At 43.9% G+C, this 18,701-nt stretch overlaps 1 protein-coding gene across 1 annotated transcript in view; it reads right to left on the reverse strand.

Moving 5' to 3' along the window:
* LOC126260551 (major facilitator superfamily domain-containing protein 6) overlaps positions 1-18,701 on the reverse strand; it is a 359,541-nt gene that overhangs the window by 106,777 nt on the left and 234,063 nt on the right. The window contains exon 3 of the mRNA XM_049957885.1: positions 4,335-4,514. Coding sequence (XP_049813842.1) covers positions 4,335-4,514 — 180 coding nt within the window. The remainder of the gene's footprint in view (positions 1-4,334; positions 4,515-18,701) is intronic.

The raw sequence follows: 18,701 nt of genomic DNA on the forward strand, positions 1-18,701 counted from the left end.
CCTCTACGATTTTTACCCTCCACGCTGCCCTCCAATACTAAACTAGTGATCCCTTGAGCCCTCAGAACATGTCCTACCAACCGATCCCTTCTTCTAGTCAAGTTGTGCCATAAACTTCTCTTCTCCCCAATCCTTTCAGTACCTCCTCATTAGTTATGTGATCTACCCATCTAATCTTCAGCATTCTTCTGTAACACCACATTTCGAAAGATTCTATTCTCTTCTTGTCCAAACTTTTTATCGTCCATGTTTCACTTCCATACATGGCTACACTCCATACAAATACTTTCAGAAATGGCTTCCTGTTACTTAAATCTATACTCGATGTTAACAAATTTCTCTTCTTCAGAAACGCTTTCCTTGCCGTTGCTAGTCTACATTTTATATCCTCTCTACTTCGACCATCGTCAGTTATTTTGCTCCCTAAATAGCAAAACTCCTTTACTACTTTAAGTGTCTCATTTCCTAATCTAATTACCTCAGCATCACCCGACTTAATTCGACTACATTCCATTATCCTCGTTTTGCTTTTGTTGATGTTCATCTTATATTCTCCTTTCGAGACACTATCCATTCCGGTCAACTGCTCTACCAAGTCCTTTGCTGTCTCTGACAGAATTACAATGTCATCGGCGAACCTCAATTTTTTTATTTCTTCTCCATGGATTTTAATACCTATTCCGAATTTTTCTTTTGTTTCCTTCACTGCTTGCTCAATATACAGATTGAATAACATTGGGAAGAGGCTACAACCCTGTCTCACTCCCTTCCCAACCACTGCTTCCCTTTGATGTCCCTTGACCCTTATAACTGCCATCTGGTTCCTGTACAATCCCAGTGCAGGATTTAGGGCACGAAATGACCTCTCGAGTCGGTCCCACAAATGTTCGATGGGATTCATATCGGTGATCAGGGTGACCAAATCATTATCTCGAATTGTTCAGAATATTCTTCAAACCAGTCGCGAACATTGTGGACCAGTGACACAGCGCATTGTCGGCCATAAAAATTCCATCGTTGTTTGGGAACATGAGGTACATAAATGGCTGCAAAAGGTCTCTAAGTAGCCTAACATAACCATTTCCAGTCGATGATCGGTTGAGTTGGACCAGAAGACCCAGTCCATTCCATGTCAACACAGCCCATACCATTATTTCTGAAGCAAAAGCCGGTCCCAAATCCGCCGAGAAAGGAGGAGAGGAAGGGGTAACTCCTTGTGAAAAAACTTCAGTTCACCTTGCCTGGGTTATAATGCCTCGTGAGTGCCCATTGTCAGAGTTAAGGCGAAGACTTTGCGGCGGCGCGGTTCTTTCCGTCCTTTTACGGCGGACCTGCGCCTACCTGTGAACATTGTCTCAGCAGATCATCATTAGGAAAGGCGAGTGAAACCTACTGTACTTCGACGTGAACCAGGCTGCAATTAAGGTCACTAATCTACGTTTCGGGAGAAACACGAAATGAAAGGTTGGAAATTTTGTCCTCAATTAATATATTCTGAAACTTAGGTGAACAAGTATCACTGCCAAGCCCGTGCTAGTCTTACCACAGTCACTCATAATCCCTTTCACACACGTCAGCAAGTTTATGGTGTTGCATTTCCCGAAAACGTAATAGCTACGAAAATACTGATTGTTTTTGATTGAGAATGCTCGCCAACTATTAAGTCTGTCGGTACCAAATGCAGTCACAATTTTTAGCCACCGACCTGCTCAATACGCCATGCGGAATTTATGTCTTTTCTCGTCACAAAATTCACTTAAAAATTCCGAAATTTCTACACACACATCGGAATAATTATGCCGTCACTTTCCAACACTTTTGATGTATGAAACACTGCTAGATCGGGCAACTTATCGTTTCCATCGAACTACTACTACACACGTCCGATCTGTTTCATGGCTAGGCTTAGACTCCTCCCTAGAATACTCTGAGTCTTGTCTACCAGCAGAGAAAGGCGCGCGAAGAATACTGCTTTACCATTGATCAGTTTACTCAACAGCCAATAGCAAAACAACACTCTCCCACGTCAGTCCGCGCTTTTCATCCATAACCAATAGCAAAATAGTAAACCTCACGACTGCACTTTTTACCGACGTAATTATCTAATATGCTGAAGTTTTGCTTATGCATAAAATTATTTACTGTTGTTATTTATACCTGAATTAACTTTCCCTTTACCATAAACTTACTTTACAAATCTATTCTACAAAAATCCCCTTTGTCCATATCCATACTTCTTCGAAATGTTCCCACACTATATCCTACTACATAATTCGTTAAACAGTTATCTCCATATTAACCTTAAACCACAGTCACGCATCATTCACACTGCTAAAACACATTTACAACATTTTACATACATAAAAAGACATATAACACTTTATGAAAATACTAGAACAGTTTATGAAAAACATTCAATTACTTTAGTGCACCCTAGTGGGCAATATCGAAACTAAAATCACAGTCCCCCTAGAGAGCCTGTATACAGAGAGAGTGGCCATAGGTGAAGTTGCTCGTGATTGGTTGATTAGCTTTGGCGCCATTTTTCTGCCAAACGTCTCTCGCACTTCCTATGTTCGACGTGCTTTTGAGTTGAATTGAAGTTCAGAGGACTTTTCGAAACGATTAAAAGGTATTTGAATTATTGAGAGACTTGTTATGCGTTTTGCATGCATGTTCGATTTAGTTGTATATCGTTTTTAGTACGTAATTAGCGTTTGCGATCTTAAATACGAGTTGAAATAATGAAGCGTTTTGTGATTTCTTTAACAGTTCGTGCATACTGGTAGCATCACAAACTTTTCTGAAGCCAATATCTGACAGTCCTTGCCGGAAACGGAAAGTTCCTGTAATTGTCATGCATTTTCATTCGACTTTATAGCGTCAAACTTTATTTCGTTCCGAATCAGAACACTAGGCATTATTTTGGTTTCAGTATTATTGCCTGACTGTTGACGCAGGCACGTGGTAAGCACGTTTTCCTCATTTGTCGTGGTTGTCATGGTTGCTGAAACATTATTCGTAGTAGATAATTGTAGGTACTCTTGAAGACAGTTTTTAATAGCCCTACTTACTGTGGGGTAGAAGGGATACGGTAGTTTTCTTGTTATATTTGGTCGTTATTAAAGTAGCCTACATGTAACATGTAACATTACCTGATTTTTGTAATCTTTTCCGTTTGGTATCTACAAGAGGTATTCAGTATATATATATATATATATATATATATATATATATATATATATATATATATATATATATATAACATTACCTGATTTTTGTAATCTTTTTCGTTTGGTATCTACAAGAGGTATTCAGTATATATATATACTGAATACCTCTTGTAGATACCAAATGAAAAAGATTACAAAAATCAGGTAATGTTACATGTAGGCTACTGTAATAACGACCAAATATAACAAGAAAACTACCGTATCCCTTCTCGTATATATCGTAAGCAGTTATTTACTTGTGACATGCAAAAAGTCTGAAGACATGACAAGAAGTACTAATACTTCTCACACTTTTTGCATGTCACAAGTAAACAACTGCTTACGACTTTCATTCATCTGACGTAATACAGGTACGTTAAATCTTTAGCGTTATGCACTTCCGATACAAAACAAATGCTATGCACTATATTTTTTATTTACGTTACTTTCATTGCAATATGTCTAGTAAACAAACTTTAAAGGAGATAAATGTAAGTAACGAATAATTTTTACAGCCACTGTATCAAATTGTCCTATGCTGTACGTAGTAGGCTACTATGAGTATATTATAGCTGTAAAGAAAGGCATTTAACGGATGATTTCGCCATATTGTCTCGTGCTTTTGATTCGGTGAGTGTGTACTCCACTACTGGCCATTCAAAAGTCCCGCCCGCAGTTTGGCAGAAAAATGGCAGCCGTATCGTCCGGTTGTCCACTCTCTCCCTATACAGGCTCTCTAAGTCCCCCTATCCAATACTGTCCTCTATCGGCTGATACATAAACTACGTGCGCGTCCAGCCTCGCGTCACCATCTGTCAATATCCAGCTCTGAGACACATCTCCCTGCCTCCAAGGCAGGATCGTTATACGGCGCTACGCCTCAACTTCAACTACATGAAGGCGGAGATGGAGACCATCGGAAATACTGAGCTGACGGATGAAGCAGCCCTGCTTTCAGGGGAAGAAGAAAAGTGATGCAGGAGAGACATCTACCCACAGTCAAGGTAACTCTCCTAAGAGAAGGTGACCCTGGCAGAAAAGTGCTCCGTCCTCCAGGTTGGGGCGCTTGTGCGAAGGACTGACCTAGAGGCAGCAAGTGGCTGGGGAGAGGGCAAGACTGACCTGCGTGCGGTAGACAATGGAGCTGAAGAGCGGCGACACCCAGCTTGAGTGGTGCGCCTCGTCGTAGTTGTTGGCGTACTTCACCTCGAGCGGCGACTGCCCGGGGTACACGTGCCGCAGCGGCGTCGGGGAGCGCACATGCCGAGTCCGCGGCTCCGCCTCCAGCAGCGCCCTCTCCACCTGCGGGACAGGGCAGCCAACCGTAAACAAGAATTAACTGATGAAATTGTCAATAATGTCTTTCAGAAAATTACTAAGTTGTTCCTTGTAAACGGACTCTCACTGAATTTTCATAAGACACAGTACATACAGTTCCGTACAGTAAATGGTATGACGCCATTAATAAGTATAGAAAGCCTACGCACACGGACCGTTACCTGCAAGCTTCTAGCTGTCATTCATCGTTCCAGCGTACGGGGGTCCTGCGGACGTTGGCGAGAAGAGCTTATGCCATTTCAGATGGAGAAAGCTTGACACAAGAATTGGACCATCTTAAGGTTGCGTTCAAGCAGAATGGCTATACAGATAAACAGATCCGTCGTGCTTTCCAGTTTGGACCATCGCCTGAACCACCAGAAGATACCTGCAAAACGGTGGCTTTTCTGCCTTTTGCTGGGAGCATTTCCTCGAAGATAGGAAGAATTCTGAAAAGATATTATATCAAAAGTAATTTTCGTCCGCCAGCTCTTGGCTCTGTTAAGGATGACTTGGGTTTGAGGAAGCCCGGTGTGTACAAGATCCCTTGCCACTGTGGGAAGGCTTATATTGGTCAGACAATCCGGACCATTCAGGACCGATGTGTCTAGCATCAGCGGCACACACGGCTGCTTCAACCTGAGAAATCCGCAGTGGCGGAGCACTGTCTCACCGAGGGACACAGAATGCTATATGACGCGACACAAATGGTTGCCCCTGCATCTCGCTATTGGGACTGTGTTTTAAAAGAATCCATAGAGATTCGTTTATCTGACAGTCTTATTGATAGAGACAAGGGTTATCTTTTAAGTAAGACTTGAGACCCGGTGTTATCTGACATTAAAAAACAACGGTCTGTGTTTCGATCGTCGAAATAAAAATTTTTAAAACTTTTTTAACTTTTGACAGCGATAACTCGATTTCGCCTGTTTCTACCACTGGCGGCGCGGTATGTTTACTGCGCTGGAGGGCAGTTACGGCACCTTCTAGCGCACGCGTTGTGGGTCTTCTGCGGCCTATATAGGGACCGCCGCTTGCGCTGGGAAGTCAGTTCCGGCGAGATCGTGCACAAGCACTCTCACCTGAAGATGGCAGCCAGTTGGACCGCGGATATATTGTGTCATGAAGACGTTATGATCCGGCTGCACACCCGAGAAGAATATTATCAAGTATAGACCTTAATCAGAAGCATATAGCTAGGGTATAATATTCAGAATTTTTAGGTGTGTCCATTGATGAGAGATTAAATTGGAAGAAACACATTGATGATCTGCTGAAACGTTTGAGTTCAGCTACTTATGCAATAAGGGTCATTGCAAATTTTGGTGATAAACATCTTAGTAAAGTAGCTTACTACGCCTATTTTCACTCATTGCTTGCATATGGAATCATATTTTGGGGTAATTCATCACTGAGGAATAAAGTATTTATTGCACAAAAGCATGTAATCAGAATAATAGCTGGAGTCCACCCAAGATCATCCTGCAGACATTTATTTAAGGATCTAGGGATATTCACAGTAGCTTCTCAGTATATATACTCTCTTATGAAATTTGTTATTAACAACCAAACCCAATTCAAAAGTAATAGCAGTGTGCGTAACTACAATACTAGGAGAAAGGATGATCTTCACTATTCAAGATTAAATCTAACTTTGGCACAGAAAGGGGTGAATTATACTGCCACTAAAGTCTTTGGTCACTTACCAAATTGTATCAAAAGTCTGACAGATAACCAACAAGTATTTAAGAAGAAATTAAAAGAATTTCTGAATGACAACTCCTTCTACTCCATAGAGGAATTTTTAGATATAAATTAAGAAAAAATTGAAAAAGAAACAAAAAAATTATAAAAAAAGGTTGTTATATTAACTTACTTATGTTGCTAAATTAATTATGTCATGTATTGGAAAATTTGACTCGTTCCAAATCATTACGAAATATCGTATTCATGATCCATGGAACTAGTATTAATCTAATCTAATCTAATCTAATCCAATATAAACACAATCTGTGGCAGAAATCAAAGAAAAATCACAACAACTGTGACAAACAAAATATTACCTGTCGGACGTCACATGACACATTGTAATCACACTGAAAGAAAGAAACCGCGACACCAAAAAATAATTAATGTGGAGTAATGAAATTTCGGGAATACATTTGTCTGGGTAAAATCTTTATGTGAGAAACAAGGCAAGTTCACAGCGTAATCTAAATGCGAGATAAGCCATTGCAAATGTGAAATGCTGGTACGAGGCGTGTTTTTTAAATAAGTACCGCTTTGAAATTAAAAAAAAGACGTGCTAAGATATCTCTGTAAAGCAGGATAGGCGGCCATCTGTGACAAACCTGACGACGGTGGAGGCGAAAGATACGTTCAGCGTACCTTTTTGAACAGTGGGCCCCGCAGGTTACGTGTTCCCATATTGACCCAAAGATATCGTCACTTACGGTTGCAGTGGGTATAACGTCGTCGAGATTGGACCACGAATGAGTGGAAACATCACGTTTCTTGTTGTACTAGGTCCATGGTCGTGTGTGGATACGCTTTCATCCAGGTGACCAGCTGTACGAAACGTAAAGAAATATTATGTTACGGGTAGAGGTTTACCTGGGCTACCATGGGACCTGCGGTAGTAATCGAAGGCATCACCGCAGCTGTGGATCCCCTGTAATTATATCGTGCTTCATGTCATCCCAGATGGGGATGGTATCTTCCAACACTATAAAAGTGCGCAGTGGTTTGGGAGCGTAACAATAAACTCACGTCGATGTCTTGGCCACCAACGTCACCTGAACTGACCCCTACGGAACACATCTCGGACACTATATTGTGCCAATTACGCGCACACAAACTCCGGTGTGTAATTTACGGGAACTGAGTGTCCTGCTTCTGATATCTAGTTCCATACACTTCCGAAAACCTACCAAGGACATGTAGAACCCATGCCACTGCGTATCGCTGTTGCATTGCGTTCCAAATGTGGACTAATATGTAATATTTTTACATGAAAGCCTGCACCTTAATCTTCTTTTCTACATAATTTCCGTCAATATTGAGACACTTGTCATAACCTTGTATCAGTTTTTCAATACCCTCCTCATAGAAGTCTGCCCCCTGACTTGTTAACCACTGCATCACCACTGTTTTGATTTCGTCATCGTCTTGAAAACGCTGACCCCCCCAGGTGTTTCTTCAAGTGCAGGAACAGACGGTAGTCACTGGGCGCAAGATGGGGCTCTACGGAGGATGATCTAGAGTTTCCCCATCGAAAAGATGTGATGAGATCTTTGGTCTGATTCGCCACATGCGGACGAGCATTGTCTTGCAGCAAAACGATGCCCTTGCTCAACTTCCATGGACTGTTGCCTTGGTTCTGGCGTGACGTAGGCCACCCACGTTTCATCACTCGTAACAATTTGGCTTCAGGAATCATCACCGTCGTTGTGGTACCGCTCAAGGAAAGTCAATGCACTGTCTAAACGTTTGGTTTTGTGCACATCCGTCAACATTTTCGGTACCCACCGTGAGCACAATTTTCGGTAATTCAAGTGCTCGATCACAATGCCATACAAAACACTACGAGAAACATTTGGGAAGTCATCCCGCAAGGAGGAAATCGTAAAGCGTCTGTTTTCTCTCACTTCCTGCAGCAAACTTTCATTAACGACCCAAGGACGCCCACTCCGTCGTTCATCATGTACATTTGTGCGGCCATCTTTAAATGCTCTCACCCACTTTCTTACCATTCCATCACTCATAATGTTTTCTCCGTAAACTGCACTGATGTCACGATGAATGTCGATCGCTCTTAGGCCTCTAGCACTAAGAAATCTTATAACAGCTCGAACTTCACAGTCGGCAGGACTCACGATTATCGGAGGCATCTTCAACACTCAGTACACAACGTAAACAAGGAAGAATCGGACTGTAATGACGTCAGTGAGTAGATTAAGGTACAGGCTTTCATGTAAAAATAAAATTATTGAGATATCTTAGCACGTCTATTTATAATTTCAAAACGGTACTTACTTAAAAAACACCCCTCGTACGTTAATAACCGGTTTAGCTGCCACAACGTTGAATGCATTGTGTTGTATAGGTGCCGAATGTCAGTTTCTGGGATGGAGTTCCATGTCTGTTGCAATTGGTCGGTCAATACAGGGACGATTAACGCTGGTTGTGGATGACGCTGGAGGTGTCCGATGATATCCCGTACGTGCTCGATTGGGAACAGATCTGGTGATCGAGCAGGCCAAGGTGACATGTCGATACTCTGTAGAGCATATTGGGTTGCAACAGCGGTATGTGGGCGAGCATTATCCTGTTGGAAAACATTTACTGGAATGCTACTCATGAATGACAGCACAACAAGTCGAATCACCAGACTGATGTAAAAATTTGCAATCAGGATCGGTGTGATAGTCACGAGAGCGCTCCTGCTATCATTCGAAACTGCAGACCAGACCGTAACTCTAGAAGCAGGTCCAGTGTGTCTAGCACGCAGACACGTTGGTTGCAGGTCCTCAACTGGCCTCCTAACCAACACACGGTTGTTACTGGTACCGAGATGGAACTAGCTTTCATCAGAAAACGCAACAGACCTCCACACTAACCCCTAAGGAGCTCTTGCTTGACAGCACTGAAGCCATAAGTAGCGGTAGTTTGGGCTCAGTTGGAAGCATGCTAAGGGCGTCTTGCTCGGAGTTCTACTTGAAGTAACCGATTTGTAACAGTTCGTCGTGTCACTCTGGTGCCAACTACTGCTCCAATTGCTGGTGCAGATGCAGTACGATGCGCCTCTCAGTAGTGCCACGTGGCCGTCCAGAGCCAGTCTTCTTGCGACCGTACATTGTCGTGACCACCGCTGCTAGCAGTCACATACAGTGGCTACATTCCTACCAAGTCTTTTTGTAATATCACAGAAGGAACAAAAAACTTCTCGTAGCTCTTTTAGACGGCTTCGTTCAAACTCAGTGAGGTGCTGATAATGGCATCTTTACAATTATACAGGCACACGACAGAAAGGTCTTTAACACCCTTACTAAAGTCTGGAGAGACGAATGTGGTTGAATTGAGAAAAAGTGTTTAAAATTATAGAATGGATTCATAAAACAATTCCTATAAATTCTCTTGTGAAACACGCACAAATACCTGGAAAGACGTTTGTTGTTAGACGCCTTTCATACCATGTACACGTGCGCGCCGATAGGCACTTGTCTGTCTCAAATATCTGCAATCTTTTATCCGTCTGCTGGAATGGTACATCTTTGGACGGTAACTAAAAGTTGTGTCTTAGCAAGTCGTCCTAGCTTTGACGGGATTCAACAAGTAGGAAAGCTTGGCAGCAGAACCGGTTGGCGAGACCTAGTGGCCGGCCGGAGTGGCCGTGCGGTTCTAGGCGCTACAGTCTGGAACCGAGCGACCGCTACGGTCGCAGGTTCGAATCCTGCCTCGGGCATGGATGTGTGTGATGTCCTTAGGTTAGTTAGGTTTCATTAGTTCTAAGTTCTAGGCGACTGATGACCTCACAAGTTGAGTCGCATAGTACTCAGAGCCATTTGAACCAGACCTAGTGTCTCACACTTTTGCCTTCCTCGCGTTTCCGTGATGTCAACGTGCCTATTTTACCTCGCAGCGTTGATACTTGTCTTCTCATAGTGAATTGGGAATTTTCAACCGACTTCGTTCTTAATTATACCGGGATGGTTGCTGGCTCACACGCCTGGGTTGCAGTTATATTACAGTACGTCACGTGGTTTTCAGTTTATACAGGGACAGATTTATTTTTGCGATACATTTTGCAGTAAACTATAAAGTAGGAAATGTAAAGTCTTCGTTCACACACTCAACTTTTCAGGACACATGGGATCAATATCCAGTTATATATCAGTCATCTAAGGTTTGCAGTTGCTTGGCTCCACTTATCAAATAATATTTCATCCTAATATCGTCTAATTTTCTTTTTCCTTGGTATCTGGATGGCAATACAAAGACACACCATCTATTAAACTGGATTTAAATACGAAATATGATATACTCTACTGACTTATTTAACATTGCATTAATTCCATGTTCATGTTCCATGGAACATGGAATCACTATCATGTTCACAATTAATGCAATGTTAAATAAGTGATTCCATCTCCAGGGGACTTCAGCTAGAAGTACGCGGGTGGCGACCGCGGGGACCCGAGCTGAGTCTGACATTGCTTCCACTTACTTGTGTCAGACTCCTTCTTTCTCCTTCCCTGTCGGCCTCCCTTGGCCAACTCTTGCTTTTTCGACTCCAACGGTATTAGGTTTCGAGGCCCGAGGGCGTCTTTCCAATTTTCTTATTCCTACTTATAACCCAACTCCTGAGGGGAGCCCACCCCTTAAGAAAAGCCAGCAATCCCGTGTTGTGAGGGTAACACCGCAGGTTGGACGGGAGGCCAGCACCCCTCTCCGTAAAAAATTAAACATGCTTTCAAGACTACAAGTAAGCCTCGGAACATTACTGACAAAAATAGACGACATCAATGGCAAAGAAACGGTATACGATTTGGAACGTGGAATGTAAGGAGTCTGTACAAGACAGGAGCTGCAATCAGTGTGGTCAAGGAAATTCAGGGGTACGAACTAGACCTAGTTGCACTGCAAGAAATCCGTTGGGACGATGCTGGGAGCATTGATGTTGAAAACTGTACAATTCTGTATGGAGCCTGTGAACGAGACCATCGGTTAGGCACTGGTTCCTGCGTCAGTAAGACGTTGGCCACAAATGTTTCAGAATTCGTTTCAGTCAACCCAAGAATATCTGTTCTAACACTGGACGTAAAGTATATTAAGGCGACTTTTGTGAACTGTCATGCTCCCACGGAGCAGAGCAAATGTGAAGTGAAAGACGAGCTCCATGCACAGCTAGAGGCAGTGATGGACGCTATACCAAATGGACACCTGAGGATCCTCCTTGGTGATATGAATGCCAAGGTCGGGAAAGAACAAATATTCCAAGACACAACAGGTAGGCACAGTCTATACAACCTAACCAACGACAATGGAGTTAGGTTCATCAGCTTCGCTACATCATTAGGGTTGTTCATCTCCAGCACAAACTTCCAGTGGAAAAACATACATAAAGGAACCTGGGTATCACCAGATGGGAGAACCGTAAATCAAATAGACCATGTTGCCATTGATCTCAGAGCCAAGAGATGGGTGTAAAACGTTAAGACAGCGCGGGGTGCCGAAGGTGGGAGTGATCATTTCCTGGTCAGAGGCCGTTTAAACATACAGTGTAAAGGAAGAACGGGGCCTAAGTTAAAAAGAGTGGAAAGGTACCATGTGGAGAAACTGAAAGATGAGGCAACGAAGACCAGATACCAGTTGCAACTTAGTAACCGCTTTGAAGCACTCAGTGAAATGGACGCGAATCAGGACCTCGAACTAATGTGGGGAAACATCCAGAGCTCAGTTAGGGATACAGCAAAGGAAACACTCATGGGAAACCCAGTGGGCAAGAAGATCTGGTTTGGAAAGGAATGTGCAGATGCTCTGGAAAGGAGAAAGGAAGCCAGGAACAAATGACTGAAGGGGACAAATCTGGCACAGGCCAAAGCACAATTTGAAGAGGTCCGAAAGACTAGGCAAGCAATTCTGAGAAGAGCAAACAGGAAATACATAAGTAATATCATCACTGAAGCAGAAACAGACTTCAGAGGACAAAAGACTAGGGAAATGTTTCTGAGGGTGAAGTACCTCTGCAAAGGTCACCAGGCCAAGCAGAAATTTGTCAAAGATCCCCGTGATAAGACCCTGACGAACGATAGGGACATAGCTGAGAGATGGAAAGAGTACTTTCGACAGCTGCTAAATTGTGATGAACTCGAATTGCAGTTTGATTTCCAGTACCCAATTACATCCGACGCAGACTATCCCCCACCTACCCTGGATGAGATAAAAACCCGAATCAGACACCTTAAACAGAATAAGAGTCCAGGTGAAGATGGAATACAGGCTGAAATGATCCTGGCAGGAGGAGAGAAACTTGCAGAAAAAATACACCGACTGATACAGGCAATATGGACCAAAGAAGAACTACCAGGAGAATGGAAAACAGCTCTGATTTGTCCAATACATAAGAAGGGCGACAAACTGAAATGTGACAACTATCGAGGAATCGCCCTGCTTAACGTCTGCTATAAGATCCTGTCCAATTGCCTCATACATAGAATTCAGCCAGTGGCAGAATCGGTGATTGGGGAGTACCAGGGAGGTTTCCGGCCAGGACGGTCAACAGTAGATCACATCTTCAGTCTCCGGCAGCTCAGTGAGAAACTGGGTGAATATGGTAAAGATTTGCATATTTTATTCGTTGATTTTAAGAAGGCCTATGATTGCATACATCGCAAGAGCCTGCTCAACTGTTTAAGGGAGTTTGGCATAGCAGAGAAACTCATCAATCTGATAAAGATCTGTCTGAACGAAACACGTGCCAAGGTGAAGATAGGAAATCGCGTAACTGAGGAGTTTGAAGAGGAGATGGCTTGTCCCCTATCCTGTTCAACTTTGCCCTCGAGAAGATCGTACGCGAGACCTTCCAAGAGAACGAAGGGATTGAAATCGAAGGTAAGAGACTGGCATACTTAGCCTATGCAGACGACATCTGTTTGCTCTCTAGGTCGGAAGAGGAGTTCGAGCAAATGACCAAAGCACTAAAGGAGGCTGCCAGCAAATTTGGGTTAAACATAAACGAAGCCAAGACAGAGTACCTCGTTATGACGCGTGGTCATTGTCAGACTGCTGATCATCTACAATGACTGCAGGTTGGGGACCATTCCTACAAGACAGTGCAAGAATTCAAATACCTAGGGGCACTTTTCACTGAGAACTCGTCATGTGAAGCAGAGATCAGTGCCAGAATACAAGCAGGAAACCGATCTTACCACAGCCTAGCACGACTGCTTCGGTCCAAATCTCTCTCCAGACAGTTCAAGATTCGACTGTACAAAACCCTGATCCAGCCTGTTATTCTATATGACTGTGATACATGGAGTATCCGGAAACAGGACTTCCATAAGCTCCTTGTTTTTGAGAGAAAAGTGCTTCGGAAGATCTTCGGTCCGGTTCTGGATGCAGATACAGGGGAATGGAGGATCAGATACAACCTAGAGCTTGAGAAACTATACCAGCAGCCCAACATAGCAGGAACTGTCAAAGCCAAACGAATGCAGTGGGCCGGCCATGTGGCCCGGATGGAGGGTCACAGATGGCCTAGGAAGCTCCTGGATTTCACATCTACAGGAAAGAGACCGCCAGGGAGACCCAAGAAGCGTTGGAGGGATGGACTCCATGAAGATTTAAACCAAGTGTCAATAGATGTGGACGAATGGCGGATAGCAGCAATGAACAGAATACAGTGGAGGAGGAAACTTGTAGATGCGTGCGGTCCACTGGGCCTGATCACGTAGTAGTAGTAGTAGCAGCAGTAGTAGATAGTGATTCCAACAGAGATAAAAAGAGCTGCACAAGGAAACCTTTATTTGCTTCACTTTACCGGTTTCGACAGTTTAAACGGTAATCTTCAGAAGTGAAATAGCCTCAAATTATTGGCATGCCAACGTTGAAATAGGAATCGGACGGTTGCGTCCTACAAAGGATTGGCAAAAAATACATACGTAAAGTAAATATGTTAAAAATAAAAGTCCAAAGACTGAACAACGGAAGTAAAACAGGTTTGTTGAAACAGATGTAAATTAGTTAAGCTTAGGAACCGCGACATACCTTTGCTACAGAGTCAATAAAACAGAGTTACATCCGTAAAAATATGTGATACGTGCGATGAGTGGCAAACAATTAAATGTCAATTTTCGCATCGTATATAGTACGTGCAAGATACTAAACAGTTCAACGTATCGCCGCTGTTCCAATGGCCTATGGCGCCTCCATAAAATTCATAATAAAATTTGAACAATTCCTTCATTTATTCCTTTCCATAGTACTGATGATATTTTTATAGATCTGTTTGCTTAGCGCTTGGTCCATTGTTTATTATCTTTTGTTAATCTTTTTATATGGTATCATAAGATTTAATGCATACTTCGCTTCAACTGTCGCAGAATTTATTACAGTTTGTATGTACACTAGCGCTCACACATTGTATATAGGCGTGTTCAATTTGGTGGTTGACTTTTCTGACATATACTATGTACGATGTGACATTTGACATTTAATTACTTGACACTCATCGCACGTATCATAATTTTAAGAGATGTAACTCTGTTTTATTGACTCTGTAGTAAAGGTACGTTGGGGCTCTTAAGCTTAACTATTTTACATCCGTTTTAACAAACCTGTTTTACTTCTGCTGTTCAATCTATGTACATTCGCTTTTAACTTGCTTTACATATGTATTTTTTGCCAAAGCTTTGTGGGACACTACCGTTCAATTCTTATTTTGACGTTGCTTACCAATTATTGGAGCCTATTTCATTTCTGAAGATGACAATTTAAACTGTCGAAACCGGTAAAGTGAACAAAATAAACGTTTTCTTGTGGAGTTGACGACTGATTTTTTATCTTTGTTGAAATATTCTACGGGTGTTAAGCTACCGCTATGAACAAAAGCATAATAGTGATTCTTACGAGCTTATTTCCATACCCCTTCACCTGGGTTCAAGTTAACCTATGCTCCATAATGTGTTGAATTAAGTGCTACGTTCTCGGAAGTACTACATTTGTTTTAATTGTATTTAAAGTCCAGAGAGAGAATAATCTGCGCTGCAGTACCCTCTCCTCCTTGATGATCATCCCTTTCCTGACAACCTCAGTAAGGCCAACCACTTTGCCTCCCACCTATCTAATGTCTTTCCCATTCCAGAGGATTTCCAATTTGATTATTCCCTCTTCCCAACGTCATCGAATATACGGATACCTCCACCCATCTCCTTGCTCCTAGCTTCCAGTACTTGGGCCACACACCACCACCAGGGCTCTGTCCTCTCCCTTCTCCTCTACCTCATGTACACGACAGATATGCCGCCCCAACCCCCCCCCCCCCCCCACCCGGTCCACCTCATGCAGTATGTCGATGACACCGCCTTCCTTGCCCTCGCTCGTACCCTTCAACGGTCCCAACGCCGTCTCCAGAATCACCTTGGCCTTTTTGCCACATGGTGTGACCAGTGGCTACTCAAAATCAATCCTTCCAAGACCCAGGAAATTATCGTAGGTCATACCACTCGCTCCTTCTGGCTCCTTGATTTTTCCCTTACCATCTGCGCTCGTCCTGTCCACCTCTCCCCCACCCTCACCTACCTTGGAGTCACCACTGACCGTCACCTCACCTGGATCTCTCCGCTCTATCCAATCGAAAGCCCACAACTGCCTCTGTCTCTTTAAGTCCTCTCTGGCTGGACATGGGGGTTGAACCCCTCTACCATCCTTCACATCTACAAATCATTAATCCGTCCCATCCTCTGTTATGCGAGTCCTGCCTGGATATCCGCCCCCCCCCCTCCCCAAATTCTATCAGTGCCTCCAGATCCTCGAGCGCCATGCACTCCACCCCACCTTCTGTATACGCCTCCCATCCCCCACCCCGATCCTCTATGACCTGATTCCTTTCCACCATCTGCTCCTTTTCCTCGAACATGTCCGTGTCCTATACACCTCCTGCCGACTTGATCCCCCCCCTCCCCTGGTTGCTCCTCTCCAAATCCCGCCCACTGCCGCACCTTCACCATTGTCTCCCCCCTACCCTCCACCATTACATCCTTCATCTCCTTTCCCGAGGTGGCTTCCATCAACCCCCTGTCCCAAATGGTGCCCTCTCTCCCTCCACTTATCCCTCCTATCAACTATGATCCTCACGTCCCCCTCCCTCCCTCTGTCTTTCCCCCTCCTTCCATCCCGTTTTTTCTCCACCTACCCGCTCCTTGACTTCATTCTCTCGCCCTGTGTCCTTTTTCTTTCCTCTCCACTGTCTTCCCCAGTCATTTCTCGCGTCCGCCCTGCCCCCCCCCCTTTCTCTGTGCCCTCTCCCTCCATCGGCTCCCCCCGTTTTCCCCCCCTCATGTGTCCGTGTCCCCCCCCCCCCCAATACCCATATGCTTTCATACTCTATAGTGCAGTGTTCTCCGTGGGTGTTCAATGTTGTGCATCCCATTTTTAAAGTGTTGCGAACAGAAACCAGACTGTCGCCATGTTTTTTAATTGTTCATGTCTCTTTCCTAAGTTTTCTTAATCAGTATCACTGACCTCTTTGTATTTTATCTTTTCTTCACAACTTTTTCATCTTGTACGAGTTTTAAACATCCACCGTTTTATCACCTCTTTTTATTGTTATATCTCCTCATTATGCTTTTTAACTTTATCTGTAGGCTGCAGAGCGGCGTATTACGCTGCTGCGAGCCCGGGGGGGGGGGGGGGGGGGTCGAAATACAATAAAGAAAAAAAATAAGCTGCACTAAAGGAGAAATGAAAGTTTTCAGCTATACAGGTAAATTTGTGATGTAGTTGAACTCTAAGGTACAAGCCACTGAAGACGGAGACACTGAGATGATTTCTGCTACTATGCTAGCTCAGTTCTTTTAAACTTACTGGGTGTTGTAGTAGCGTACAGACAGCAAAAACATTACCGTAGCACGATTTGCACCTGTATATGTATAGTTAGTGGATTACGTCTATAGTAAGGATTATAGTTTCACTTTTGTGTTAGTTAACATTTGTTCGGCTACCCTGTAATTATTCCGTTGCGCTTTGCCTAATTTCTCGCCACTACGAAATGTAAAGTTAATCTGATTTTGTTTTCTCACTTGTGGGTCAAATTTTATATAAAGGGGCAACGTTTCAGTGCATATAAACCGAAATTAATAGTCTTTTATCAAGTCACAGGTTAACGTAAACAGTAATTATTTCATGTGTTAGTTTTTAAATGGTGGACGAAAGGAAAGGGCGCCGGCCGCGGTGGCCGTGCGGTTCTGGCGCTGCAGTCCGGAACCGCAGGACTGCTACGGTCGCAGGTTCGAATCCTGCCTCGGGCATGGGTGTGTGTGATGTCCTTAGGTTGGTTAGGTTTAAGTAGTTCTAAGTTCTAGGGGACTTATGACCTAAGATGTTGAGTCCCATAGTGCTCAGAGCCATTTGAACCATTTTTGAAAGGAAAGGGCGGACATATGGAATGGCATAACCGTCATATGTGGCTACATTACCACTAAACAAAAAAGGATGCACCAGCTAGTCCGCAGCACACTAAAACCTCCACCTTAACAGTTTATGTTGGAATATGGACAATTCAGAAAATTTTAAAACACGTTCCACACTCAACTCCTCATATGTTAAAATAGATTGTTTACTGCTGCCTTAGGTCGGAGGACTAAGACTTATACGGTGACTTATCAGTGCCATTTCATTCCAGCTCTGTGACCAGATGGAGTATCGCCACGCCCGGACAGTTGGTTTCACAGACAGCAGCTTATTTTCCGACATTTCCAGCCACTCTATCTCTGAATGGCCTAGATTTTCTGGCTCAACAGCGAGAAAATATTTCTGCAGTGTATTTCTGGAAATATTCCGTAATGTCAGCGCCGGCCGGGGTGGCCGAACGGTTCTAGGCGATACAGTCTGGAACCGCGCGACCGCTACGGTCGCAGGTTCGAATCCTGCCTCGGGCATGGATGTGTGTGATGTCCTTAGGTTAGTTAGGTTTAAGTAGTTCTAAGTTCTAGGGGACTAATGACCTCAGAAGTCCCATAGTGCTCAGAGCCATTTAAACCATTTTGTAATGTCAGCAGCCTCATTTCCACGGATATCGGCGTGGTCTGGTACCCAACAGAATATCACCTATCTTCCTCGACCATGGAGACGCATCGCAACGGCCTTGCCGCTGTGGTAACACCGGTTCCCGTCAGATCACCGAAGTTAAACGCTGTCCAATCTGCCGAGCGCTGTTGGCAAGCGTGGTGCACTCAGCCCTTGTGAGGCAAACTGAGGAGCTACTTGATTGAGAAGTAGAGGCTCCGGTCTCGTAAACTGACATACGGCCGGGAGAGCGGTGTGCTGACCACATGCCCATCCATATCCGCATGCAGTGACGCCCGTGGGCTGAGAACGACACGGCGGCCTTCCAAGACCTGTTCGGACGGAGTTTAGTTTAGTTTAGTATGGAGACGTATCGGGAATCCTGAA

The sequence above is a fragment of the Schistocerca nitens genome, chromosome 5, assembly GCF_023898315.1.
Source record: "Schistocerca nitens isolate TAMUIC-IGC-003100 chromosome 5, iqSchNite1.1, whole genome shotgun sequence".
In the NCBI taxonomy this organism is placed as follows: Eukaryota; Metazoa; Arthropoda; class Insecta; order Orthoptera; family Acrididae; genus Schistocerca; species Schistocerca nitens.